At 54.3% G+C, this 27,807-nt stretch overlaps 1 protein-coding gene across 3 annotated transcripts; it reads left to right on the top strand.

Moving 5' to 3' along the window:
- CAND2 (cullin associated and neddylation dissociated 2 (putative)) lies at window positions 1-27,624 on the top strand. 3 transcript variants are annotated; one of them, XM_065884925.1, is made up of 15 exons: window positions 1-68; window positions 5,029-5,172; window positions 8,086-8,240; window positions 8,947-9,070; window positions 11,002-11,267; window positions 12,536-12,641; window positions 12,823-12,965; window positions 14,835-15,127; window positions 16,193-16,334; window positions 16,703-18,205; window positions 20,392-20,487; window positions 23,417-23,586; window positions 24,926-25,090; window positions 26,197-26,304; window positions 27,397-27,624. In XM_065884925.1, the coding sequence occupies exons 1-15, from the start codon at window positions 1-3 to the stop codon at window positions 27,622-27,624; spliced, it is 3,711 nt and encodes a 1,236-aa protein (XP_065740997.1). The 3 variants fall into 3 exon arrangements, with proteins under 3 accessions (XP_065740997.1, XP_065740999.1, XP_065741000.1); XM_065884927.1 differs by having other exon boundaries at window positions 12,823-12,969; window positions 14,839-15,127; XM_065884928.1 differs by lacking the exons at window positions 8,086-8,240; window positions 8,947-9,070 and having other exon boundaries at window positions 20,392-20,485; window positions 23,487-23,586.
- Window positions 27,625-27,807: the final 183 nt, after the last annotated feature.

The following is a 27,807-nucleotide window of genomic DNA, read 5'->3' as shown; positions in this document are numbered from 1 at the left end:
ATGAGCACCGCCGCCTTCCACATCTCCAGCCTCCTGGAGAAGATGACGTCCAGCGACAAGGACTTCAGGTGCGCCCGCTGCCCGGCCCCCGCCTCTCCGCCCCTCCGCCCCGCCCTGAACCCCCGGCCTTGCCCTCCCGGAGCGCCGGCCCTCCCCCGGGACCCTGCAGCCCCCATCTCTGCTCCTCGCAGCGGGCTCCACTCCTGCCCCCGAGACGCCCCCTCCCCGCCTCTGCGCCCGGCGGAAGCTCGGGCTGAGTTCAACGCGGATTGCTTGCCCTGTCCGCTCCGGGACTCCAGCCCAGCTGCGTCTCCCACCGTGCAAACTTCAGCCCCTGCCTGCCGTCCCGCGTCTGAACCGCAGCTTGCCCCTCTACACGCTTCCTCTGCCTCTCCTCTCTCCACTTATGCCCAGCCCGCATCTCTCCCCGCATTTGATGGGCCCTGGCTCTCCTCTTCAACCCCCACTGAAGCCCTCGGCCTCTCCTTGGGGATCCCAGCGCCTGCCTCTTCTTCTCCGCATTGAAACTCGCGCCCCTCCCAGGACTACAAACCCCAGGGCTGACTTTTTCACTCGTACCCTCAGCTCTGCTCTCTTCTCAACATCACCCCGCGCCTCCTCCCCGCACTTCATAGGGGCACCCTTTCCCCGCCTCCCTGGTTTGCTCTGACACCACCTGAGGGAGGGGGCTGGGCTGAGTGGCTTAGCAGACAGAGGTAGGTGATGGTTCTGGTGGGGGCTTATAGGTTTTGTGGGCCACTCCCTTTCTGGCCCAGTCCCCTCTTCCTCAGGGGAGACTGAGGCCCAGAGAGGGAAAAGGACTGGTCCATAATCACACAGCCAGTTCTGTGCTGTAAGGAGTCCTCAGAGAGGATATAGCCCGTTGAACATTCTGTCGCTTTACTCGCCGCCCCCCCGCCATTTTACAGGTAAGGAGAGTGAGGCTCAGAGGCGAGAAGGGCCCAGGTGCAGTCACAAAGCTAGGAAGTGGAGAATCGAGGTGCACAGCCAGGACAGTCTAACACAGAGGATGAGATCTCAGCAAGGCCCCCTGACAGCTAAGGATACCCAGGCCCTGCCCTCCTGGTCTGACCCCTGCCTTCGGCAGTTTATTCCTCAGCACCGCTCAAGAGGCCTTGCTTTAGTAGAGCCTCTGAGCCAGAGTCCTGGGTTCAGATCCTGCCTCCGGCCACTTACTGGTTGTGTGACTGTGGATAAGCTGCGTAACCCCTCTGAGCCTCAGCTTCTGTTTCTGTGAAATGAGGATAATAACAGAACCCACCTAGAGGGTTGGTGTGAAGATGAAATGAGTTAATACATGCGGGATGCTTAGATTAGTGTCTGGCACCAGGTAAGCGCTTAATAGATTGACACTGTTGTGATTTTGGGCACATCAGAAATCTGCCAGTCCCCTCCCCTGTCTGGCCTTTACCTGGAAGTTTTTTGTCTGCCCCGTCATTTCCCCCCTTCACCAGGCTAGCTGCTACTCAGGTGTCACCTCTTTGGGATGCCTCCTGATACCCAGGCAGGGTTAGGCACCTCCCCCGGCCCATATTTCTGCTGCATAACTTTTTAAGCCTGGGAGACCCAGAGCTCCTGGACCTCTGGACTGTGCAGTCTCCTTTTGTGTCCAGAGCATGTTCTGGGTACACAGGCGGTGCTCAGTGAATGTTTTCTGTGTCCCAGGCTCCCTGCTGTCCAGTGTAATCTCATTCAGTCTTCCTGTCTGCCTGGGTGGTAGTGATTGTTCTTCCTGTTCTCCAGAGGCTTGGAGAGGTGAAGTGACTTGCCCAAGGTCACACAGCCGGCCAGTCGCCGAGGGGATTTGCACCACTGTCTAGGCCCTCAGGTCCAGGCTCCAGGAGAGGGAATTGGCCCTGCCAACTGGAGCCTGAGAAGCGCTTCCAGTCTGCTCTGCCAGCGGCCCTGAGAACACTTAAAACCACCCCAAGCATATGAGGATGATATCTATTTTTAAAGTCCAAATACCAGGGGGCCTGACCAGCTGTCCAGGCACCCATGTGGCCGAGTATTTCAGTTGAGTCGCCTCTAGGGTTTCTCTGGAATGAAACTGAGACTGTGTCCTCTAACTCCTGGAGGCCGGACGGTGACTGCAAGTGGGGGTCCCAGGCAGGTGGAGGAAGCCTTCGATCCCTGTTGTCCTGGGCCCCCACTCTGTGGGCAGGCGGCTGCTCTACTCCCACTCAGACTTCAACAGTGAAATGGGTAAATTGAGGGGTCTTGCATGAATTCCTACATCATTTATTGAAAACATAGTAGTATTGGTTGAGGAGCCAGGAGACCTGACCGGTGTGCTTCTTTTCCCAACTTGCTGTGTGATACTGGGTGGTTCATGCAACCTCTCTGAGCCTAGCTGCCTCATCTGCCTCATGCCAAAAGCTGCTTGTCCTATTAAAACCTTCCAAAGGTGTTACGAAGTGGGGCAAAGAAAATTCCCATTTTATAAATGGAAAAATTGAGGCTGAGAGAGGAGTCAGTTGTTCAAGGTCACCCAGGTGATAAGTGTATGGCCAGTATATTTACTTAAAGCCAAACTTCGGTGCCCACACTCTTATCTACCAAATGATACCCTTTCCTGTATATGCCCCCTTTACGACCGCCACACACATATACACGCATATGTGAGAGCTGTGTTTGCAGGAACTCTGGGGTGTCAGAAGTGCTGGGGAGTATTTCAGAAGGATTAGTTTCTGAGTTTGGATTTCCACACAGCTGGTTGGCTCTGAGCCCTGTTAGGGGCTGGTCCTAACCCTCCTTCCCCTTCTGCCCTTACCCTGCCCCCTCAGGGCCTCTTTGGACCTGTTGTTTGCTGGGTCTGGAGTCCCAGAGATGAACTGACAGGCCTCTGTGAGTTCACAGTTCAACAGGGGGACACTGGTGACCAAGCTTGCAGTGCAGTGTGAGAGATGCTGTAATGGAGGGGTGCAGAGTATCTGAGAGGGTCCTATCCAGGGGGACCAAGTGTGCTTAGAGATTGTGGGTGGAGGATAGGGCAGGGTGATGAGAGGAGTCTTCCCTGAGACTAGGACATTTGAGCTGGGCCCTTGACAGGTGAATGGGAGTTCAATAGGTGGAGAAGAAAGAGAGAGACAGGAGGCCCATCTTGAGCAAAGGAGTCCATCCCTTGGGTTGCCAGGCTGAGCTGGGTCTCCATGGACTGCAGCAGAAACTCAGCTTCAAGGCCCTGCCTGCCTTCTCTGAACATCCCTTCAGCTGGACAGACTTAGGAGTGCATGTGGCTACCCCTGGCCTTGTCCTGGCTCAGATCCAAACCTCATCCTTCATCTTACCTTGGCTGCTAGTCCTGAGGTGGCCAGGCCCACAGGTGGGCATGGTCAGCCCTGCCACCCGCTCCTTGCCTCCAGCCCAGCCTCCTTTCTTCTCTCAGGCTTGAGGCTTATCCCAGCTGTTAAAAATAAACAGCTATGACACCGACAAGTGCCCTCCTGCCTAAGGGGCCCTAGGGGCCACTGTGACATCCAGCAGCAGGTCTGAGCCTGCAGAGATGAGGCTGGAATCCCACTGTGACTGATTTTGCCATAGCAGGCTTGGTGGGGCAGAGGGAGCGGGTTCTTGGTTGACTTGCTCAAGCTAGAAAGCAAGGCTGGTGTGAAGAGGCCTGGTTGGGGAGCAAAAGCTGGACGCTTTCTTTGGGGCCGCCACTCTCTGATGCGGACTTCACAGCATCTCTCCTCTCTGCTGTCAAGTGCCTGCAGGAGCCAGTAAACGGCTGCAGTGGGCCTGGGGAGAACCTGCTGACCTGGGGAGTGTGCATCTACCTACAGAGGGCAGCCGCCACTGCCTCGAGCCAGTTATAGTCACCAGAGACTGTTGGCCCAGCTGTATTCAAATATTCTGTTTTCAAGAGAATCTGGAGTCTCGCGACTCCAGACTTCTAATTTTTAAATGTCAATAAATAATTCAAATTTTCGAAGAACATTTGCTAGGTGGACACAGCCGAGGGCTGCCAGTTTAAGACTGCTCTCCCCTCCTGATCTTGGCAGGAATGGTGCTCCACGTTGCTACGGCAGCCCCAGCTCTCCGTGACCTTCCAGCTCAGACTCCACTGCAATTTCAAATGCCGGGGACAGGGCATCCGGCCACACGGATCTGCCCAGCTGTGAGTGGGTGGTCCTTGACGCTGATGCCCACCCTGGGTCTGCAAGCTGTGGCTGGGGACTGCTCAGCCATTGCCATATGCCTGTTGCCTGTCAACCTGGCCTGGGGCGTTAGTTCTCAGAGTGTGGTCCCCGCCCCTCAGCCTTATCTGGGAACTTGTTAGAAATGCATAATTTGGGGCCCCAGCTCAGACTTTCTGATTCAGAAACCCTGGGGCCCAGCAGCGTTTGGCAAGCCCTGCAGGTGATTCTGATGCTGGCTACGGTTTGAGACCCGCTGGTGTGAGGGCAGGGCTGAGTGATTCTTTGAGGTCGGGTGGGCTGGGCGGGGCTAGTCCCCCTCCACCTGTCAGGTAGAGAGGCTTCCTGCTGACACCTGTCTCGGTTGCAAGGTTTGTGTTTGACCTTCTAGCCCGAGTGAGACGCAAATGACGTGACATTATAATCATGGCGGGACACTTAACTGAGTGCCCACTGTGTGCTAAGTACACCGCATACATTGTCTTCTTTTATCTTCCATACAGCCCCACAGGCAGGTACCGTTCTCATCCCCACTTTTCAGACAGGTTAAATAAGGCTCAGAGAGGTGAAGTAACTTGCCCAAGTTCACATTTGCATAAATGGCAGAAGCAGGAGCTATGTGCTTTGGAGGTCCTAAGCCTTTAGCTGGGATGCTGTGTGTCTGAGTCTGCCACCTTGGGCCAGTCGGTGTCTCACACACGCGTTGCCTTGTGGTAGCCCAGCTGTGCCCACAGCCCAGATAATCTATTGCCCTTGACTTCCCCTGACCCTTTGTATCAAGGTCTGCTTCTGGGGAACTCTGAGGTACTGCCCAAATCACCGGGGCCCAGGAGCTGCTCGGCAATCCTCCTCCGTCCTCCCTGCCCAGGTTCATGGCTACCAGTGACCTGATGTCAGAGCTGCAGAAGGACTCCATCCAGCTGGATGAGGACAGCGAACGCAAGGTGGTAAAGATGCTTCTCAGGCTTCTGGAGGACAAGAACGGGGAGGTGCAGAACCTGGCGGTCAAGTGGTGAGTGTCGACCCTGGTGGTGATGGGAGGGTCCCTGACCCTTTGGGGTACAGCCTCTGAGAGAAGAATTGCTGAGCGTCTGTTGGAGCCCCAGTGGAGCTGGACAGTGACTTGGTGTAGGTTCCCCCAGAAGTACACCCTGTGGCAAGGATTCAGGTATAAGTTTACTAGGAAAGAGATCCCAGGAAACTAGGTAGGGGGGGTAGAGAAGTGAGGCAGGGAAGGAAGAAAAGCAATAAAGCATCAAGCAAGTTTCTCCTGTGGGTGAGTGGAGCTTACCCCTGCTGGGGATCCCTGGCACACAGTGTAGGACATGCACCTTGGAGTGTTCCCACCTGCCAGCTTTCCTTGGTTGAGGGCTGCTCCTGGGGTAGGTGGAGCGTTATGCATTCCTTGGCATCTCCAGCCAGGGAAAGCCCTCAGGCACAGATGCAGGTGTTGGCAGCTGAAAGGTCAGGCTGGCATGCACAGGAGTGGTGGGGGTGAAAGAACGCGGCGGGGGTGGGCGCGTTTGCCATAGGCGTCATGAGGTGTCGTTCTGAGACCTTTGCCAGTTACCCCCAGAGCTGAAAAAGCAAGGTGGGGTATGTGCAGGGCATGTGTGTGTGTGACGGGGTAAGCCGGGGACTGAGGAATGGCGGGGGTCAACAGAATTGGGGCACTGCCTCTCCAACAGTACTCTGTGGGCTGGATCCAGGTGTTCTGGGTGGGTAGTGAATTTCAGCTTGATCCCAAGAGCACAGGAATTCAGTAAAGAGTTTCATGCAGGAACAAGACGTGCTCAGCTTTGTGGTCCGGGAGCATCCCTCTAACGGTGGAATTGAGATCAGGTGGACTGGTTTCCTACTAGCAGAAGCAAAACCCCTTTTTATAACACATGGTCTGAAATACTCTTTTCTTATCACGAAATGAAATTCATGCATAATAGAATCTGCCTTTACACATGATTACAAAACAGTTTATATAATGCCTTAAACCGGAGCATAAAGGACAAATAGGAGGAACGTTGTTGATGGTAAAATAGTATGTGTTTCACTGTGTAAGTGCTCAGGCACGTTGACGGTAGACGTGTCATGAAATCGTGAGAAGCCTGCACCTGAGGTAGGCTCGCCAAGGCAGGAAGCAGGTGGAGACAGGTGTGGACGTTGGGGACTCAGCACAGGCAGCATTGATCTTACGAGATTTTCTGAAATGGTGACCGTGTCCCGGTAAAGTTTCCCAGGACAATAAAGTACAGTCTTCCTTCGAGTTACCTGATAACTACATTTTGGGAAATTTTAGAGTATATTAAAATATTAATATTTTAATATATTAAAATAGTGCAGAAAAGTACTTTGTGTTTATATGTAAAATGAAATTAGGTTTTGGACTCAGATTATAGAAAGGCTTTCTACCTGTGTGAATGCCCAGTGGGATGTTAGAAACTCCAGCAGGACATGGAACATGGTTTTGCAATATTGTCTTTCTATCATCCCCGACCTCCCCAACCCAAACCCCCCCTCCCCCATCCCCTCAATAAAAGGCAGAAGTGCCGTCTCATTAGTTGTGATGAACATAACTAATAGAAGCCCCCCCGCCCCCAGTAAATATCCAAAACGCCCCTCAGGGCAGAATCACCCCTACTGAGAACCAGTGCTATAGAAGGTAGAGTGGAAAGACCTGTGATTACCTAGAGGAAGAGGTCAAGAGTTTGCAAAGTGGTGTGCATTGCGGCCACCTGGGACCCTTGTTTAAACTGTGTGCTCCCCACCCAGGGATTCTAATTCAGGAGTGGGCTGGGGTGGGCAGGTGAGGATGTAGCGCCCGGGAATCTGCATTCTAATGCACACTGTCATCTGAGAACCACTCTTAGGTCAGAGGTTCTCAGCCTTGACTGCATGTTAGAATCACCTGGGGAATTAAAAAAAAAAATCCCCAGCTCCAGGCCACACCTGAAGCCAACTAACTGAGACACTCTGGGGCTGGCACCTGGGTAACCATTTCTTAAAAGGCCCCAGGTGATGGCAATGCCCATTGAAGGCTGAGAAGCAGTGTGGTGCAGTTTTTAAACGTTCACGTGCGTTCGAATCGCCTGGGGGTCCGGTAGCTGTCGGGTAGGACCTGAGCTGCTGCATCTCTGCGTCTCCAGGTAGTGCTGATCTGTGACCACACTTGGAGAAGCAAGCCTCTAAGGCAGGTTCTCAAAGTGTGGTCCCTGGACCGTCAGCATCTACTGCGAACTTGCTAGAAATGTAAATTCTCAAGCCCCACCTAGACCCCTTAAGTCTGAAAAGCTGGGGTGGGGCCCAACAATCTGTGTTGTATGTGTTTTTTTTTTTTTGGTTACGTTGGGTCTTCGTTGCTTCATGTGGACTTTTTTTCCTAGCTGTGGCGAGCAGGGGCTACTCTTCGTTTGCAGCGCATGAGCTTCTCATTGCAGTAGCTTCTCGTTGTGGAGCGCGGGCTCAGTAGTTGTGGCGCATGGGCTTAGTTGCTCTGCGGCATGTGGGATCTTCCCGGACCAGGGCTCAAACCCGTGTCCCCTGCATTGGCAGGTGGATTCTTAACCATTGTGCCACCAGGGAAGTCCCACAATCTGTTTTAACAAGTCCTGTAGGGGATTCTGATACACGGGCAAGTTTGAGAACCCTACTCTTGGGCATTCCTTGGTTTCCAGCTGAGGTTGCCGGGTTCGATGGTTTGGCCATATACTGAGATGTAAAACCCAAGAGGAGATGCAGGTTTGGGAGGTGCCAGGAATGATGTTGGCATACCCAGACGGTACCTTTCTTTCTGGCAAAATAGGAAGTCCCCTGTTGATCTGGGGCCTTTTCCTCAGCACATGTGGCCCCACAGACAGGGGATATAAGGGGCAGCCCGACTCAAGCTGAGCCTGGGCTTTTGGACCTCCTCCCTCCCTCCCTCCATACTCAGCCTGGGTCCTCTGGTGGGCAAAGTGAAGGAGTACCAGGTGGAGACCATCGTGGATGCCCTCTGTGCCAACATGCGGTCAGACAAGGAGCAGCTCCGAGACATCGCTGGCATCGGCCTCAAGACCGTCCTGTCGGAGCTCCCCCCTGCAGCCACAGGTACTCAGGTCTTAGGGACTCGGTGCTATTGCTATTTGTCCTAGTTTATGATTGAAGAAGCTGAGGCTCAGTGAGGTGAAAGGACTTACCCAAGGTCAGCCAGCTAATAAGTGGCAGGGAATTCAGACCCAGATCTGTTAAACTTCATGGCTCTGTTTCAGGGATGCTTTTAGCTGCAAGTAGCGAAGTCTAACTAATGGCAGCTTGAAGAAGTAGGGGATTACTTTTCTCACATAACTCTGAAGGGATCAGCCACTCCATTTTTACAGCCATTCAGAAGCTCATTTAGGACAGGGCTGAAGTCTCTACGCATGTCTCTTGCCCTTTATAAGAAAAGCACGTGTTTCCCTAGAAGACTTTGACCTGTATCTCAATGGCCAGAACATGGTCACCTGGCCTCTCCAAGCAGCAAAGGAGTCTAGGAAAGAAGTGCTTAACTTTTCCCACCTCCCCATTGGAAGGCAAAGGGCAAAGGGGTCAGGTGTGGGGTGAGCCAGCCAGCAGGTCCGCCCTCGGTTCTTTAGCTCCCCAGCTGTCTCCTTTAGTTTGGTCTGACTCTGCGTCAAACCTTGGACCACGCCACCCTTGGCTTCCCTGGTCAGCAGGATTTGAGGGATGTGGGCTCAGGAACACAACCAGAGCAAAGGCCGACCACAGGTGGAGGCCAGCCCTGGGCCTCACCGCACCCACCTTGTGCTCTGTGCAGGCTCTGGCCTGGCCGCCAGTGTGTGCCGGAAGATCACAGGCCAGCTCACCAGTGCCATCGCCCAGCAGGAGGACGTGGCTGTGCAGCTGGAAGCCCTGGACATCCTCTCTGACATGCTGAGCAGGTGCGGGAGGCCACCCTGGGCAAGGAGGACAGGGGGACAGGGAGGGTCTCAAATTCACAGAGCCAGCACTTACTGTACGCCAGTCCCTGTGCCAGGGCTCTTTAATCGTACCAGCAGTGTCCCAGGAGAACTCGTTTGTCACCATTTTCTGGGCTCTGAGAGGTGATGTGGCCTGTCTGTAGGCACAGTCAATAAATGGCAGAACCTAGGTGTTGAATTCAGGTCTCTCCGTAGCTGGAGCCCACGTGTGTTCATCCTCTCCGTCGGCCCTTCTTTCTCTTTTTTTTCTTCTCTTGGATTACTATAGCTGGGCCTTGGTTTTAAATTGCACTACACATTTTTAAAGTATTCATTCATTCAGCCTCTCAAGATTTGAGCACCTACTGGAAAAATGTCAGGTGCTGGACTAGTTCTGGGAATATGGAGTTGGCTGGGTCTTGGCGGCCCCTAAGGAAAAGCTCACAGGCACATAAACCTGTGAATGGAGTAAGAACAACAATACGGCTAAGAGCAGGGCCTGCAGGAGCTCAGAGGAGGAGCCCTTAACCCAGCTGGGGGGTGGGGAATCTTCCTAGAGAGGGTCCAGCCAGCTGAGCCTTCAAGGGTGGGCAGGACTTGGCCAGGCGTGGATGAGCATAAGGGGGACCGCGTATGGGGGACCTGCCTTCGGCCCAGAGGGCAAAGACCAGAGAGACATGAGGTCCTGGGGGTTGTGCAAGGCAGTCATGGGGTGTCATGAGGAGGGGCTGGTGTGGAGAGATAAGGGCTGGGAGGGTGGGGCAGTTGACTGAAGATTCTACTGAAAGTGTGAGGGGCTCACGGAGGGGTTCTCGGCAGGCATGAGGAATGCCCTGGGTGTATTTGTGTGTTTTAGACTGATCTTTCTATGTGCAGAGTGCACGGAAGATGGGAGGGGCTTGAATGGGCAGGGAAACTGCTTAGAAGGCTTCTGCAGGCAGGTGAATTCAGGTTGTATTTAGGAGGTGGACTCCACAGTGCTTGGAGTGGATGAGAGGCAAAGACTCAAGGCTGACACCCAGGGGTCTGGCTTTCCTAACTGTGGGCACAGACACAGGGCCACTGCCGTGTAGGTGCACTCCAGGAGCAGTGTCGGGGTGGGCGTGATGGTTTCCGTTTGGAACATGTTGAATTTGAGGTGCCTGGGAGGTACCCACTCAACCGAAAACTCCATAGGGCAGGACTGAGGGCCAGAGTCCGTCTTGCTCTCCCGAGTTTCCAGCCCAGGCCCTGTCACACAGTAGGTGAACACATAAATAAATGAAACCCAGGAGAGAGGTCTGGGCTGGACAGAGAGATATGGGAGGGTGAGGTCAATGTGTTGGTGTAGAGGGAGAGAAGAAAAGGTTTCAGGACACATGGGACAGGAAAAGCACAGGCCTGGTTTGAAGGTGGGAAAGAAGCTGCTGCAGGGGACTGCGTTCTATCTGTGCAGAAACCATTCTCTGGTGTTCCCTCTTGCCTTGAGCCCGGAGCTCAGCTTATCTAAAGGGCATTGGGGAGCCACTGAAGGAGTTAGGCAGAGGCACACTTATTTATTTATTTACTTATTTGCGGTACGCGGGCCTCTCACTGTTGTGGCCTCTCCCGCTGCGGAGCACAGGCTCCGGATGCGCAGGCTCAGCGGCCATGGCTCACGGGCCCAGCCGCTCCGCGGCATGTGGGATCTTCCCGGACCGGGGCACGAACCCGTGTCCCCTGCATTGGCAGGTGGACTCTAAACCACTGCGCCACCAGGGAAGCCTGAGGCCCACTTTAGATCACTCTGGCCTCAGTGATGGGGAGGGTGAGGGTCCTTGGGTTGTCATAATGGGGGAGGCGGCCAGGCACCCATGGGGAGAGGGGCAGTGCCTTGCCCAGGCTGCCCGCCGGGGGGGGGCCTCGCACGACACCCCTTCCTTCCGGCTCCCCAGGCTGGGCGCCCCGCTGGGCGCCTTCCACGCCAGCCTCCTGCAGTGTCTGCTTCCGCAGCTGAGCAGTCCGCGCCTGGCCGTGCGCAAGCGGGCCGTTGGGGCGCTCGGCCATCTGGCGGCCGCCTGCAGCACCGACCTCTTCGTCGAGCTTGCGGACCACCTGCTGGACCGGCTGCCCGGCCCACGCGCGCCCGCGAGCCCCGCGGCGATCCGCACCCTGATCCAGTGCCTGGGCAGCGTTGGCCGCCAGGCAGGCCACCGGCTCGGTAAGGGGGCGGGGCCCCACGTGAGGGGGCGGGGCCGACTACGGGGATCCCGGGAGAGGGGCGGGACCTGGGCTGAGGGGGTGGGGCCCGGGTGAGCAGCTTCTGGTTAGGGGGCGTGGTTGAGGTGGAGAGGGTCGGTGGCGGTGCTGAAGCGCCTGAAGAGGAAGAGGGCTCGAGAGGCAGCCAGGTGGGCCCTGAGCTCAACCTGCTTCTGAGCCCTACCCAGAGGCTCGCGAGGGTAATTATAAGTCATGCCTCCAAAGGGATGATGTATGTACAATAAACCGCACTACTTAAAGTGTACAATTCAGTGTGTTTTGACCTTTTCACGCACTTGTGAAACTACCACCGCAATCAAGATGCACAACATTTCCATCACCCCCAAAAGTTTCCTTGTGCCTCTTTGTAGTCCATCCACCCTCTGCCCCACCCTAGGCAACCACTGACCTGCTTTCTGTCACCAGAGATGAGTTTTGTAGAAATGGAATCCTCCAATCAGTTTTGAATTTATTCTCAAACACCTTGGAGTTAGTTCGGGCTAGAACAGGGCAGTGTAAGTAGAGTGGCCACGGTCTGCCCTCCCTCCCCTCTGGCTCGCTCACTGCAGGGGACCTTAAAAGCACACATGGAGGCCCCAGCCTGCAGTCTGTACTCTGTCCACATCCCCCCAAACAGCAGCCACCCTCGGGAGCATGGACCTGGCCAAGAGAACTGCACAGGACCGGACAGGGTTCAGGGTGGGGAAGGGTACGGCTGGAGAGGAGCTAGGGCAGAATCCGTATAAAGCCCCGGGGGCAGTGGTGGGGGGGGCCCTCTTGCCTGGTTTGTAAGGGCAGTGCCTGCCTCCCCACTTTCCTTGCCCAGGTCTACAACCTAGCGCAGGAAATAAGGCAAGAACATGAGTGATAGTTTCAACAACAGATGCTACTTACTGAGTGCCTGCTTCGTGCCAGGACCTGGGTGGAGATCTTTATCTGAATCTTACCGTTAACCTTGACAAACTCTCTGGCTGGTAGGCATTGTTATCCCTACTGTGAGGATGAGTGGTCTGAGGTTAAAGAATGTTGCGATGTGCCCAAGGTCCCATAGCTTATAGGGTGCTGAGTCAGGGCTAGAACCCACATCTGCTTGACTTTGAAGCCTCTGATTAACATTGCAGTGGCCAGGACTGCAGGTGCAGGTACAGGCTGAATGCTGTGGGCTGGGGGAGCCCTGGAGATGGTCTGGCCTCACCTTGCCTTGCCTCAGTGACCCACTTGGCCCTGCAGGGACCCATCTGGACCGACTGGTGCCCCTGGTGGAGGAGTTCTGCAACTTGGATGATGATGAGCTTCGGGAGTCCTGCCTCCAGGCATTCGAGGCCTTCCTGAGGAAGTAGGTGCAACAGGGGTGCTGGAAAACGGGGGCCCTGGGGTTTCTTTGAGAAGTTGGTGGGGATGGTGTGGGGGCAGGATGCTGGCCTCAAAGCAGTCAGGTCTCAGGACTCACCACTGGGCCCCATCCCCAACCCTGTCTTGCCTGGGTCCAGCAGAGCCTCCCGCATCCCACCCCACAGGTGCCCCAAGGAGATGGGCCCCCACGTGCCCAGCGTGACCAGCCTCTGCCTCCAGTACATAAAGCACGACCCCAACTATAACTATGACAGTGACGAGGAAGAGGAGCAGATGGAGACAGAGGACAGTGAGTTCAGTGAGCAGGGTGAGTGGCCAACTTGTCCTTGGGCTGGTGGGTGGAAATGGGTGCAGCCTTCCCGGGAATCCCCCAGCCAAAGACAGGGGCCACATCTGGTGCCCCCATCCTGATCCCAGCTCTTCCTCAGGCTCCAGCCCTGCCCTTGGAAATCTGGATCCTCTGTGGTACCCACACTCTCTGATTGCACAGATCACAAGATAGTAGTAATTGCTGTTGTTTATTGAACATCTCCTGATGTCCTCTGTGCTATTTTCTTTTTAAATATTTATTTGTTTTTTTGGGGCTGTGTCAGGTCTTAGTTGCGACACGTGGAATCTTTCATTGTGGCGCTCGGGCTTCTCTCTAGTTGTGGCGCGCGGGCTTAGTTGCCCCACGGCATGTGGGATCTTAGTTCCCCGACCAGGGATCGAATCCACGTCCCCCGCTTTGGAATGTGGATTCTTAACCACTGGACTAGCAGGGAGGTCCCCTGAGTACTCTCTTACTTCATGTTCCTTATAATGACCCTGGGAAACCAGATATTTATTATCATCCCCATATTTCAGACAAGGAGATTGAGACTTAATGAGAAGAGATTTGCCTGAGATAACACAGCTAGGAAGTGTCGTAGCTGGGACTTGGAGCCATGTTTGCCAGACTCCCCCACCTCGTGCTGCCATCTCTGTACCCGTTTAGTTACGGCTTCCAAGAGCCATTGCTTTAACCCAGCAGAGTGAAGCTCTAGTGGTGGAATGATTGGCACTGACAGGGAGAGATACCTGGATGGGGGATGGACTCAATGGCTTCTTTGCTTCTGTGCCTGTGGGTCTGTCTGTCACTCAGAGGGAAGGCCCTGGGCCCTGGAGGCATTGATGGAGGTGAAGGCCTTAGGTCCTGATGGGTACTCAGAGCGAGATGCAGTGGTAGGAGATGAGATTGGACAGGCATTTTGGGCTCAAATGCCCGGCCAAGGAGATTGGGCATTTTCTTGTTAGTAACAGGGAGCTCTGGATGTTTCTTCATGGGTGACATAGGGTGGAGATAACAAGGGTCCATCAGAGGGGACACATCTGCTAAGCTGACAAGACACATCTGGGGGACCATCCATCTGGCCCACTGTGGCTTGTCCAGATGCAGTGCTCTGAGAGTCTGAGTTCTCTGCAGGGCAGCGTGGGTAGGAATATGCTGGCCTTTGAGCCTGTGCCTGGGGGTGTCCCTAGGGAGGACCATCCCCCTCTGAGCCTCATGTGTGTCTCCCAGATGTATGAGTTGGCTTTGTGGGCCTCATTCATCTCTGCTGTTTCTAGCTGTGTGTCCTCAGGAGAGTCTTCGTCCTCTCTGAGCCTTATATGTATCATCTATAAAAGGGGGCTCAAGACACCTTCATTCCTGAGGCATGGTGAAGACTTGAGCTCTGATCTCTTGGGGGAGCTTGGAGAGTGGAGAGCCACACAAACACAGCTTTTCCTTAATTGTTAGTCCTGCTTGGAAGCTGGAATCAGGACTCTGTCTGGGGCAGGGGAGCTATCACCTTTCCCTTCTGAAATCCCAGTAAATGAAACATCACGCAGCCAGTCCTGAAACCAAAGGTTGGGTCTTGTGCCCCAAATGGATTCCCTAAATCCTCACTGGAAGCTTGGGAGTCAGTTTTTCCCTGGTGTAGTCAATACAACCAAGAGTCTGGAGGCAGCGGGAGGACCCTGGCCTACCTCCAGCTGGTTCCCTGCTTGACGCCACCCCTAGCACAGGGCAGGTGTTCATTAACGGGTAGTGACCATGGAAAGGTGAGGCCCCGGCGGAGCCCTCCTCACTGCCCCCTCACTTCTGACCCTTCCACTCTGGGAGACCGCCCTGGGTGGTGCGCAGGGCTCCATGGGTGTCTGGTTCCCGCCCCAGAGAGCGAGGACGAGTACAGCGACGATGATGACATGAGCTGGAAGGTGCGCCGGGCAGCGGCCAAGTGCCTGGCGGCCCTGATCAGCTCTCGGCCCGACCTGCTGACCAACTTCCACTGCACCCTGGCGCCCGTGCTCATCCGCCGCTTCAGGGAACGCGAGGAGAACGTCAAGGCCGACGTGTTCGGGGCTTACATCGTGCTGCTGCGGCAGACGCGGCCCCCGAAGGGATGGCTGGAGGCTGTGGAGGAGCCCACCCAGTCGGGCAGCAGCCTCCAGATGCTGCGAGGACAGGTGTGCCTGCCCGCCCTCCCCCTGCCCCTCCCTCCTGCTCACCACCCTTCGCTCTTCCATACCCCCACCCTCCCACCGCCCCCCATCTCTCCACCCACTGGATTGTGCGTACCGAACACCTGCTGTGTTCCCCGGCCCTGTGTATGAAGTGGCGGGGCACAACAGGGGGCAAGACAGATGAAGTCCCTGCCCCTGGACCACACAGTCTCGGGCAGATAGCCAACAGCACGAGGAGGGTTCCGGGCCACAGCAAGGGGGTTCAGTTTTATTCTAAGAGGGTAGATGCCACGGGAGGGGAATTATGGGATCCCACTCACATTTGAAAAGGCTCACGCTGGCTGCTGTGTGGGGAATGGATTGTAACGGGCTGGAGGCCGCTGCAGCTGTGCAGGTGAAAGGGCTTGGTGCCTTGGGCAGGGGACAGGGGGACAGGTGGGCGGACTTGAGAGATAGTTTTGGGGTTTGCAGATGGATGTGAAAGGCAAGAGGCAGGGAGGTGTCATGTGAGTTCGGGGCTCTGGCTAAAAATAGTGCAGTCCCTGCCATGGTGGAGGGTGGAGCGGGGGCATGTCTAGAGTTCTGTTCTGGACATTTATGTTCGAAGCCCTCGTTGGATGCCGGAGTAGAGGTGTCTGGCGGGCAGTCGGCACACAAGTCTCGTGTCAGAGATGTAGATCTAGGAGTCATTGCTTCAGGGGAATCCTCAACTCGGAAGTGGATGAGCTCCCTGGGGAGGGAATCTCGCTGGAGGAGGGAAGGGGGCCCCAGTGCTTCACCCTCACCAGGTGTAGGAGTGAGAACCACACTGCCCGGTGACCTTGAGCAAGTTACTTCAACTCTGTGCCTGTTTCCCATCTGTCAGCTGGGCACAGGACTAGTACCCACCTCAGAAGGTGAGTGTGGAATCAGGTGCCTGGTACAGAGCAAGTGATGGGAAGCTTGGGGTGGAATGATCCTCTCCACGCTGGGGGTCCTCCATGGGCAGGTGCCCGGGCCGAGTCCCCCAGTAGTGGGTGGGGTGTGGAGGTTCCTGGGTGGTCACTGACCTCCGCCCTCCATCCACAGGTGCCTCTTGTGATTAAGGCCCTGCAGAAGCAGCTTAAAGATCGGAGTGTCAGGGCCCGCCAGGGTTGCTTCAGCCTCCTCACCGAGCTGGCAGGCGTCCTCCCGGGCAGCCTGGCAGAGCACATGCCCGTGCTGGTAGCAGGTAGGATGGACTGGAACCCAGTGTCTGCTGTTCTGGGCTTCTTCCTGAACCCAGACCCCAGCCCCCAATCCCTGAGAGTGCCCCTGTTCAGCAACCTACAGTGGCTCCCCACTGCCAGCAGTGAAAACAGGGCCGGGGTGCAGGCCCCATGTTCTGTTTTTAAATAGGTTTCCTGGCCTGTGTACTCAGCCCTGGCCCTGGCCAAGCCCTGACCTCATAGAATCCGCTGCATGAGATCCCAGGTGCCTGGGTCCAGCTCAGACGCCTGAGGGTACTCCACCCCTGCATCCAGGGAGGGCTGAGTTGGGTCAGGGTCTGTGGCCTGGTAACCTTGCCTCCCACCCCCCCCCCCACCTCCCCACCCCCAGGCATCGTCTTCTCGCTGGCGGACCGCTCCAGCTCCTCCACCATCCGGATGGATGCCCTGGCTTTCCTGCAGGGGCTGCTGGGCACAGAGCCGGCTGAGGCCTTCCACCCCCAGCTGCCCGCTCTCCTGCCACCTGTGATGGCCTGCGTGGCTGACCCTTTCTACAAGATTGCAGCCGAGGCCCTGCTGGTGCTCCAGGAGCTGGTGAGGGCCCTGTGGCCGCTGGACGGGCCTCGGATGCTGGACCCCGAGCCCTACATTGGAGAGATGTCCGCGGCCACCCTGGCACGGCTTCGTGCCACCGACCTGGACCAGGAGGTGAAGGAGCGGGCCATCTCCTGCATGGGCCACCTCGTGGGCCACCTGGGTGACCGGCTCGGGGATAACCTGGAGCCGTCACTCTTGCTTCTCCTGGACCGCCTGCGGAATGAGATCACCCGGCTTTCTGCCGTCAAGGCGCTGACACTGGTGGCTGTGTCCCCACTGCGGATCGACCTGCAGCCCATACTAGCCGAGGCGCTGCCCATTCTGGCCTCGTTCCTGCGGAAGAACCAGCGGGCGCTGCGGCTGGCCACACTGGCCGCCCTGGCCGCCCTAGCCCAGAGTCAGGGCCTCGGCCTCCCGCCATCCGCCGTGCGAGCCGTGCTGGCCGAGCTGCCCTCCCTTGTCAGTGAGAACGACATGCACGTGGCCCAGCTGGCTGTGGACTTCCTCGCCACCGTGACCCGCGCCCAGCCAGACTCGTTGGCCGAGGTCAGCGGCCCTGTGCTGGCAGAGCTGCTGCGTTTGCTGCGCTCGCCCCTCCTGCCGGCCGGTGTGCTAGCGGCCGCCGAAGGCTTCCTACAGGCCCTGGTGGGGACCCGGCCGCCGTGTGTGGACTACGCCGAACTCGTTGGCCTGCTCACGGCGCCCGTTTACGAGCAGGTGGCGGACGGCGGGCCCGGCCTGCACAAGCAGGTGTTCCACTCGCTGGCTCGGTGCGTGGCGGCCCTCGCGGTGGCCTGTCCCCAGGAGGTGGCGGGCACAGTCAACCGCCTGGTCTCCGATGCCAGGTCGCCCAGCTCGAGCCCAGGGGTCAAGGTCCTGGCGTTCCTGTCGCTGGCCGAGGTGGGCCAGGTGGCCGGGCCGGGCCCCCAGCGGGAGCTGAAGGCGGTGCTCCTGGAAGCCTTGGGCTCGCCCAGCGAGGACGTGAGGGCAGCTGCCTCCTACGCGCTGGGCCGCGTGGGTGCGGGGAACCTGCCTGACTTCCTGCCCTTCCTGCTGGGGCAGATGGAGGCCGAGCCCCGGCGGCGGTACCTGCTGCTACACTCGCTCCGGGAGGCCCTGGGGGCCGCCCAGCCCGACAGCCTGAAGCCCTACACCGAGGACATCTGGGCCCTGCTGTTCCAGCGCTGCGAGGGCGCCGAGGAGGGCACCCGGGGGGTGGTGGCCGAGTGCCTCGGGAAGCTGGTCCTCGTGAACCCTCCTTTCCTCCTGCCGCGGTTCCGGAAGCAACTTGCTGCAGGTAGGGGCACAGGGGTGGGCAAAGGCAGCCCAGATCGGAGGTGGGCAGAGGTCCACATAGGGTGAACTTGTTCAGGTAGTCAGGTCTGAGAGTCACAGTGTTGACAAGGTTCAAGGCAGAGGAGCCATTAAAAACAGTGTTTCCTGAGATTTAAAGGCCTCTTCCTGTGGGACCGTCTGGGATGCAGGGGACAGAATCCTTGATGTGTCCTTCCAACAAATAAACTTTTCGCGGTGCCACTTGTTGTGGACAGCAGCCTTGTGCTCCAGGTGAGGGTTAGTAAAGGCAGTTCTCTGAGGGGCCAGAAATGGCAGCCTGCAGAATGCAGCTGTGTCGGGCTAGCATGAGGCAGGAGCAAATGTAAACGTGGGCTAGGATTGGATGCCAGGCCCCGGGGTGTGGAGAGGGCCAGGGAAGGGGTGAGGAAGGCAGGTCTTATGTTCTGGGGTTAGGGCGCGTCGGGGTGTTCTGCAGCTCAGGGGGGAAGAAAGCGGGCAGGTGGACTGTGGGCTCTTAGGCAGGTGAAAGCCCCTGAGGGCGAAAGGCCTCCAGGCCTTGAGCTAGTCCCCTGGTCCCCGTAGGGTCAGTGCTGTGTTAGTTGACATAATGCAGCCAAAGTGCTTGGTATAGTGGGTGGTACCTAATTAGTATTGCTAGTATCCACTGTCGCTGCTGTGTCAGTGATTCCAGTTAAGCCCTTCCTGGGTTGCTGGTATACAAGCAGCAGCTCTGGGCCCTCACCGCTGTGTGGGCAGGACAACCACGTTGAGGACCTCACCTGTTAACACCGCACAGGGCTCTTCACGAGGAACCTTGGGAGGCAAGAGTCTTGGGATGAGGGGCAGCCCTGCCTTTTCTAAGTTCAGATTTGTTTAGACCTCGTGCCCGCTGTTGAACCAGCTAACCAGTCACATTTCCTATTTACTGCTGGCTGCTGGGATGCTTAGAGCCGAATCAGCGGCCTGCTTCTAGCAAGTTCATAGGACTTTCTAGTTGCCTCTCGCTGCATGCCCCTCACTCTGGTTTCCATTTCACTTTGTCCTTGGCCTCGTTCTTCTTAATTCAGTTAATCCTCTTCTATGTGTATTACCTTTATCACCCACCCTGAATCTTCTTAGGAGCCAGTCAGGATGGAAAGAGAAAAGGAAAAAACTACAAGTCTGAAGTCAGTAACTCACTCACTCATACCCTAGCATCAGATTGTAAACTTTCTGCTGAGTCTTGAACTGCAGTCTTGGATGGAAACAGCCTTAACCCATTCAGTGCTGTGTGCCGGAGGGGTGGAAGCTGCCAACTAATCTCCTTCACCCTAATGGGAAGTGTACTCCCTTCCCTTTCTGCCGCTTCTCTACTCAGAAAGCAAGCAGAAAAGCAAAATTAAGTGAGTTCAGCCTGCTTGAAGCATAACTGCTCCCTCCTTGGAGAAGCCTACAGAGAGGGCTCAGAAGCAGCTGGTGAATTCTGGACCTGCTGGGTGACGTTAGATGTGAATTTAACCATTCCAGTCTCTCCTCGTGTAAAATGGAGATTAAGAAGAATTTTTATTAATTATTGTTACTAATATTATATGATTTTTTTTTTTTTTTTTTGTGGTACGCGGGCCTCTCACTGCTGTGGCCTCTTCCGCTGCGGAGCACAGGCTCCGGACGCGCAGGCTCAGCGGCCATGGCTCACGGGCCCAGCTGCTCCGCAGCATGTGGGATCCTCCTGGACCGGGGCACGAACCCGTGTCCCCTGCATCGGCAGGTGGACTCTCCACCACTGTGCCACCAGGGAAGCCCTATGTGATTTTTTATTATTATCAACCGGTGACTAGGATTAATTAATCCTGAGGATTAATTGAGATAATGTGTCTGAAAACTAGGATGCAGCCCCAAGGCCTGGGCAGAGAGGTCTTTCTTCGGCTTGAGCCCTGTCCTGGGTTCCCGTCCGTTCCTGTCCTTGGTGTGGCTGCCTGAGAGCTGGCAGTTTTACGCTCTCAGCTGAAGTAGGAAGAATTCAGGGGCGATTCTGGGCTGCCAAGGAAAGTGGTAGCATCAGCTTCCCCAGAGATGTGCGGGGCGTTTCGTGTGGGGAGGAGACGTGGTTCTGTCTCCCACGGAGGCGAGGGGAGCCTCAGCGCCCTCCGGCCTGCGGGTGTCCGGGACCCGCCGCGCCAGCCCCAAGTGCCCCCTCCCGTCCTGCAGGTCAGCCACACACCCGCTGCACCGTCATCACAGCCCTCAAGTTCCTCATCTCGGACCAGCCGCACCCCATCGACCCCATCTTGAAGACCTTCGTTGGTGAGTGCCCCCGCCCCTCTGCCCCCTTTGGTCACCTCCACCCTGTTCTTGGGCTTGAGCTGATTTTTCTTTTTTTTTTAATTTTTATTGGAGTATAATCGATTTACAATGCTGTGTTAGTTTCAGGTGCACAGCAAAGTGAATCAGTTATACCTATATCTCTGCCCACTCTTTTTTTAAAGATTCTTTTCCATATAGGCCATTACAGAGTATTGAGTAGAGTTCCCTGTGCTCTACAGCAGGTTCTTATTAGTTATCTATTTTACATATAGGAGTGGGTATACGTCCATCCCAATCTCCCAATTTATCCCTCCCCACCAGCCCCTTGGTAACCATACGTTTGCTTTTGACATTTGTAAGTCTGTTCTTGTTTTGTAGATAAGTTCATTTGTATTGTTTTGTTTTTTATAAATTTATTTATTTATTTTTGGCTGCATCGGGTCTTCGTTGTTGCGCGCAGGCTTTCCCTAGTTGCGGCGAGCGGGGGCTACTCTTCTTTGTGGTGCACGGGCTTCTAGTTGTGATGGCTTCTCTTGTTGCAGAGCATGGGCTCTAGGTGTGTGGGCTTCAGTGTTGTGGCACGTGGACTCAGTAGTTGTGGCTTGCGGGATCTAGAGGACAGGCTCGGTAGTTGGGGCGCATGGGCTTTGTTGCTCCGTGGCACGTGGGATCTTCCTGGACCAGGGCTGGAACCCATGTCCCCTGCATTGGCAGGCGGATTCTTAACCACCGTGCCACCAGGGAAGCCCTTGTATTGTTTTTTAAAATTAGATTCCATGTATGAGCGATATCATATAATATTTGTCTTTCTGTGTCTGATTTACTTTACTCAGTATGACAATCTCTAGGTCCATCCATATTGCTGCAAATGGCATTATTTTGTTCTTTTTTATGGCTGAGTAATATTCCATTGTATATATGTACCACATCTTCTTTATGCACTCCTATGTCTGTGCACATTTAGGTTGCTTCCATGTCCTGGCTGTTGTAAATAGTGCTGCAGTGAACATTGGGGTGCATGTATATTTACAAATTATGGTTTTCTCTGGGTATATGCCCAGTAGCAGGATTGCTGGGTCATATGGTAGTTCTGTTTTTAGCTTTTTAAGGAACCTCCATACTGTTTTCCATAGTGGCTGCACCAATTTACATTCCCACCAACAGTGTGGGAGGGTTCCCTTTTCTCCACACCCGTTCCAGCATTTATTGTTTGTAGATTTTTTGATGATGGCCATTCTGACGGGTGTGGCGTGATACCTCATTGTAGTTTTTTTTTTTTTTTTTTTTTTTGCGGTACGTGGGCCTCTCACCGCTGCTCCCATTGCGGAGCACAGGCTCCGGACATGCAGGCTCAGCGGCCATGGCTCACGGGCCCAGCCGCTCTGCGGCATGTGGGGTCCTCGCGGACCGGGGCACGAACCCGTGTCCCCTGCATCGGCAGGCGGACTCTCAACCACTGTGCCACCAGGGAAGCCCCATGAATAAGTATTTTTAAGCCTATTGAAATATTTTCTTCCTCATCAAATTTTTGCCCACTAAGTTTTGCATCCATTGTGGTTTCTTGCCTGAATAAATGATTACTGACAGTTGCTAAATGACAACTTTCTAATTCCAGCCTTCCTCCCATATTTATTAGTTTGCATTTTGTTCTCAGAAGTAACTTTTCCTTTTCCCCCATTTATTTATTCATTGATTTGTTCATATCATTATAGACTCAGGGATTTGTATTTCACTCAATGGGTTATAATCTATTACTGTCTTTATTTTGATTCCCAAGATTGTCTCACATTTAGCCAGTGGGAGCCCTTCAAGCTGCTGCTTATGTTCTGTTGATATGTTTCCATCATTCTTTGAGCATCTCCTTACCTTTTGGCACGATAAAGTGCTCCCAACCCATCTTGAACCTTTCCTGCCCCAGCCCTGGAATCAACCATTTCTCCAAGGAGCCTGATTCCTTTTAGTGGAGAATAGTATTCAGAATCCAAGATCTGAGCACTAGGTGTGCTCATTGCTACTGGGGTGCCATTACTTCGAGGCCCTCTCAGCAGACAGAATCAGGAAATCTAAGTATGTATGACTTTTTGTACATAGTCAGACACACATATATATTCCAGTCCAACACCACAGGGTTCATGCTAGCCTTTTCCCTTTCTATATACCCTTCTGTTACAGGAGAAACCCAGCTCCTGAGATACTTATTCACTTAATCCTGGAATACACAGAAGGTAGTCATGAGAATTGCTAACCCTTATCTGTGAAAAATCAGTATTCGTTTATAATTTTGTCTTTAGCCTGAGGGCATCTTGTCCCAGTGCTTTGGAAGTTACTTAGGTGAGTTGTTTTCTCCTTCATAACCTGGGTGGTTATATTAATCATTTGAAATACAGTTGGTTTTTTTTTTAGGGATCCCTCCCATTCTTGATTTTATTTATTTATTGAATATATAAAACATTAACATAGTTATTAAACAGTCTAACCTGTACGAAAAGAAATGCTGTGTGATTTTGTGTAAGTCTCTTCACCTCTCTTATCTTCAGCATTCTCATCTGAAATAAAATCAAGTTAACATTTATAGAGTCCTCACCTGGTGCTCTGCTGTGTGCTTTGTAGACATCACCACATTTTTAATCCTAAAACCAGTCCTACAGTGTAGGTACTACTGTTACACCCATTTTACAGTTGAGGACATTGAGGCTGTCCAAGGTGCCACAGGACGTGGTCAAGCCTGGATCTGAACCTAGGCCAGACTCAAGTCCGCATTCTTATCTGGACTTTGAAGGTTTGTTGCGCAGAGTAGATGCTCAGAACACATTTGTCCCCGTCCAGCCAGGTCTGCACGGCTCCCGTTAAACCAGATAAGCACGGTGGGGTGGGGGTGGTTTGTGTTTGGCTGTGCTGCCCCCCACACCACCTCTGGTCTTTCCGCCAGGAGAGTTCATGGAGAGCCTGCAGGACCCAGACCTGAATGTGCGCCGGGCCACCCTGGCTTTCTTCAACTCCGCCGTGCACAACAAGCCCTCACTGGTCCGTGACCTGCTGGACGACATCCTGCCCCTCCTCTACCAGGAGACGAAGATCCGCCGGGACCTCATCCGAGAGGTGAAGCCGTGGGAGGACAGAGCCGGGAGCCCTTGGGTCTGACTCCTGCGGCTGGGGCGAGGGTTAGGGTCAAGCTCATCAGAGCAGGTCCGGCCCACAGGGTCAGGTTTGCCCCTCCACTTCCCAGCTGTGTGACCCTGGCCGGGGCAACGCGATCCTCTCTAAACCTCAGTTTCTCCTCACGGGCAAAGGGAGGGAAATAACCGTGTCCACATTATAGGGTTGTTGAGAAGATTTTTAATGAGTTAAATCCTACAAGTGCTCAGAACTGCTCCTGGCACGCAGTCGGTGCTCAGTAAACGTCAGCAACTCTTGGTTGTTTTTTGTTTTTTTTTTTTTGCGGTACGCGGGCCTCTCACTGCTGTGGCCTCTCCCGTTGCGGAGCACAGGCTCCGGACGCGCAGGCTCAGCGGCCATGGCTCACGGGCCCAGCCGCTCCGCGGCATGTGGGATCTTCCCGGACCAGGGGCACGAACCTGCGTCCCCTGCATCGGCAGGAGGACTCTCAACCACTGCGCCACCAGGGAAGCCCCAGCAACTCTTGTTATCACTCGACATTGAGCAGGTGTTCGTGGAGCACCAGCCCTGCGTCCAGGCGCCAGGACCAGACATGAGGCACCAGGGAGCTCATGGCCTCCTGAAGGAGAGGGAGGGATACCCTCTCTGCTGATTATTTAAGTTACTTAGAGCACTTGGTGAAGTTAGGATTTAAGAGGCAGAGATTAAAAGTGATTGAACAGCCAAGTCATCGCACGATATAATGAGAAGGGCTGAACCACCTGGCATTGCTGAGGAGGATGTGACTCTGTTTAGAGGGGTTAGGAAAGTTTTCCAAAAGGAGGGGACATTTGAGCTGGGCTTTGAGGGGTAAGAAGGAGTTACCATTAAGAGCAGAGCCTTCTGGTTATAACTTCAGAGAGACCTGGGGTTTTAATTCTGGTTGAGCTATTTACTAGCTTGGGCTAGTGTCCTTGGGCAAGTTAGTTAACCTTTCTGAGCCTTAGTTTCCTCATATATTAAATGGAGTTAATAGTAACACTGTCTTCCTGGGACTGTTGAATGAGTCACATGTCATCTGTCAAGCACTCAGCACAGGGCCTGGCACATCATAACTGCTCAGTAGATTCTAATCATTGTAATTATAATTACTGTTACTATTATTATCAAAAGTCATCGTGGGCTGAGCAAAGGCATGGAGACTTAAGGGCCTAAGGCATGATTTGGGGATGGGACGCAGTACTGAACAGCAGAGGGGGAGGGGTGCAGCAGGAACCTGGGAAGGTGTCCTTATGCCCTGGGGTCACAGCCCCCAGCCCGCTGTCATCCCTCCCTCCTGCAGGTGGAGATGGGGCCCTTTAAGCACACGGTGGACGATGGGCTGGATGTGCGGAAGGCAGCCTTCGAGTGCATGTACTCGCTGCTCGAGAGCTGCCTGGGCCAGCTGGACATCTGCGAGTTCCTGAACCACGTGGAGGATGGCCTGAAGGACCACTATGACATCCGGGTAGGACGAGCCCCCTGCCGGACCCAGGCCCATGCCGCAGCGGGAGGACAGCCAGGCGCCACAGGGCCCACTTCCTGTTTGTCCCCCACCCCTGCCCCAGGCGCCCCCATGAAAACAGCTGCTTTGTTCTTTAACAATAAGAAAAAGAACTCACGTCTCACACCTTTGGTGGGAGTCTACACTGGGCAAGCTCTTGGGAGGATGGTTTGACCAGAACTAGAAAAATGTAGAATTTAGAAACATTTTAATTTTGGGGGGAATTTTTTTTAACATCTTTATTGGAGTATAATTTCTTTACAATGGTGTGTTAGTTTCTGCTTTATAACAAAGTGAATCAGCTATACAAATACATATATCCCCATACCTTAGAAACATTTTAAAATTTAGAATTCTTAGACACTCCATGAACTGACTTCATGGAACTGACTCAAAATTACAAATACATTCAGAGTTTTATGTGAGAGATGGTTCTCCACAGCTTTCTGGGAGTTGGGAAAGGCTGGCAGCTACCAAAACGTCCACTCATGGGGAGCTGGCTCAGTAAACCGGGTCCCTCCAGCCATGGATGGGATCCTGGCAGCATTACAAGGACGGAGAGGGATCTCTGTGCTGGCATGGAAGGTGGCCAAGACTCACTATTAGGTGATAAGTGAGTTGTAGAAGTTTGGGCCATTTTTTTATTACCTGTGAGGGAGACAGGTTTTACTTTCTATCCTTGTAGCTTTTTAAAATACATACAATGAACATGAATCATTTTTGTAACAAAAAACCAGTGTAAAATAATCAAAAGGAATTATGCTTGTCTTAAAGGGTTTAGACAATCTAAAAGTGAATAGGAAAGTGAGTAGTAATCGCCAAAAAGTTCCACTCCACCTAGAGAGAACCACTGTTGTAAATCTCAGTCTTTCCCGGGAAAATGCACAAAACATTCCTTAATTTCGTCAACCAATATCTGGTGAGTGCCAGTACACACAGGTCAGTGTGGCAGGCAGGCAGGCTGGCTGCTAGAGCTTGGGCTTGAGCTCCAGACCTCTGCTTTTCCCCAGGGCCTGCTCCTTTCTGTCCTGGGCCATTTCACCAAGAACTGTCTCCTTCCTCCTGGGCAGATGCTGACCTTCATCATGCTCGCCCGACTAGCTACCCTGTGTCCTGTGCCTGTCCTGCAGAGGGTGGACCGGCTCATTGAGCCCCTCAGGGCCACCTGTACCGCTAAGGTAAGCCCCCTGCCCAGCCCTGGGCGCACCTGCTGGGTTCTCTGCAGATCGTTCATTGTTACTGTTTACTGAGAATCTCCTGCAGTACAGGTGGTGTATGAAGTGGTTTATTTGATCATTATCATTGCCCTACAGAGTACTTATTCTTAGCATTATACACACAGGGAAACAAAGGTTCAGAGAGGTTAAGTTATTGACTGAGGCTACACAGTTAGTAAATTGCAGAGCTGGGATTCAAACCTAGCTCTTTCTTTCACTCATTAAACACTTCCTGAGTGTTGGGCCTTGTGCAAGGTACTAGGGATGCAACATTGAACATGGTGGACTCCCTCCTCTCACATCCTAATTGGGAAACTGAGTCAGACCCTTAGAAAGATAGAAGTCACTGACTGATTCATTGATTGGTATAGGGCAGTTAGCCTGGAGTGCCTCAAGGTCCGGTGAGGATCTGGGGCAGAAGGCTCACGGAAAGCTGTCACGTGGAGAACAGAGCCTGTCACACCTAGTAAATGCCTGCTGAATGCAAAACTAATTTGGGTTTGGAAGAGTAGTAATTAACCACAAAGAAAGCAGAGTATTTTAGATTGGAGCTTAAAGAAGGGTCACAGCTCTTAGGGGGCAGAGCCGTTGGAACCCAGGACTGTCCAGCCCCAGTGCCAAGCTTTTCACCTCTACCTGAGCCTCTTCGGGGAAGGGCCTGAGTGTTGTCTGGGCTGAGTGTCCTGAGAGCAGAGCAGAAGGGATCTGGACTTTATTGCAGAAGCAGTGGGGAAATTCCTGAGATTCTGTGAATAAGCGGGAGAAGGAGGGGATAAAGCACTGGAAAGCAGGCGAGGCAGCTTTGGAAGTCTACTCCCCAGCCTGTCTGCACAGTGGGCGGCAGAGGCAAGGACGTGACCGGGGGTAAGAGGCCAGCTGGAAGGCTGTCACAGCAACCCATTCATGAAGTCCGGTGGTGCCAAGAGCCTGCTTTAAGCGCAGTAAATAAAGATAGGAGATGGCGCGTGAGCTGGGGAGGATGACAGGTGACCAGGGAAATGCAAGGCCGTGTTCAATAAAGGATGGCTCGTTGTTCATTGCTTCCCACCTTAGGTCAAAGCTGGTTCTGTGAAGCAGGAATTTGAGAAGCAAGATGAACTGAAGCGCTCCGCGATGAGGGCAGTGGCCGCCCTGCTGACCATCCCAGAAGTGGGGAAGAGCCCCATCATGGCTGACTTCTCGTCCCAAATTCGATCCAACCCCGAGCTGGCTGCCCTCTTTGAAAGCATCCAGAAGGATTCTGCTTCAGCCCCCAGCACAGACTCCATGGAGCTCAGCTAGTGCCCCCCCCAGCCCCTGGGGACCCCAACTCACAAGGAGGCCCACTGAAGCCAGAGCCTCACCCTCCCAGCACCACAGGCCTCTAACTTTTGCCCCTTATCCATCTCACTGGGGCCCTCCCTCTCCTGGTCGGGCACCTTCTCCAGGGACCTCAGTCAGAGCTGCAAGGCTGCCAACAGTTGG

The sequence above is a fragment of the Phocoena phocoena genome, chromosome 10 (assembly GCF_963924675.1).
Source record: "Phocoena phocoena chromosome 10, mPhoPho1.1, whole genome shotgun sequence".
Classification (NCBI taxonomy): domain Eukaryota; kingdom Metazoa; phylum Chordata; class Mammalia; order Artiodactyla; family Phocoenidae; genus Phocoena; species Phocoena phocoena.
This window is presented reverse-complemented; position numbering and strand designations above follow the sequence as displayed.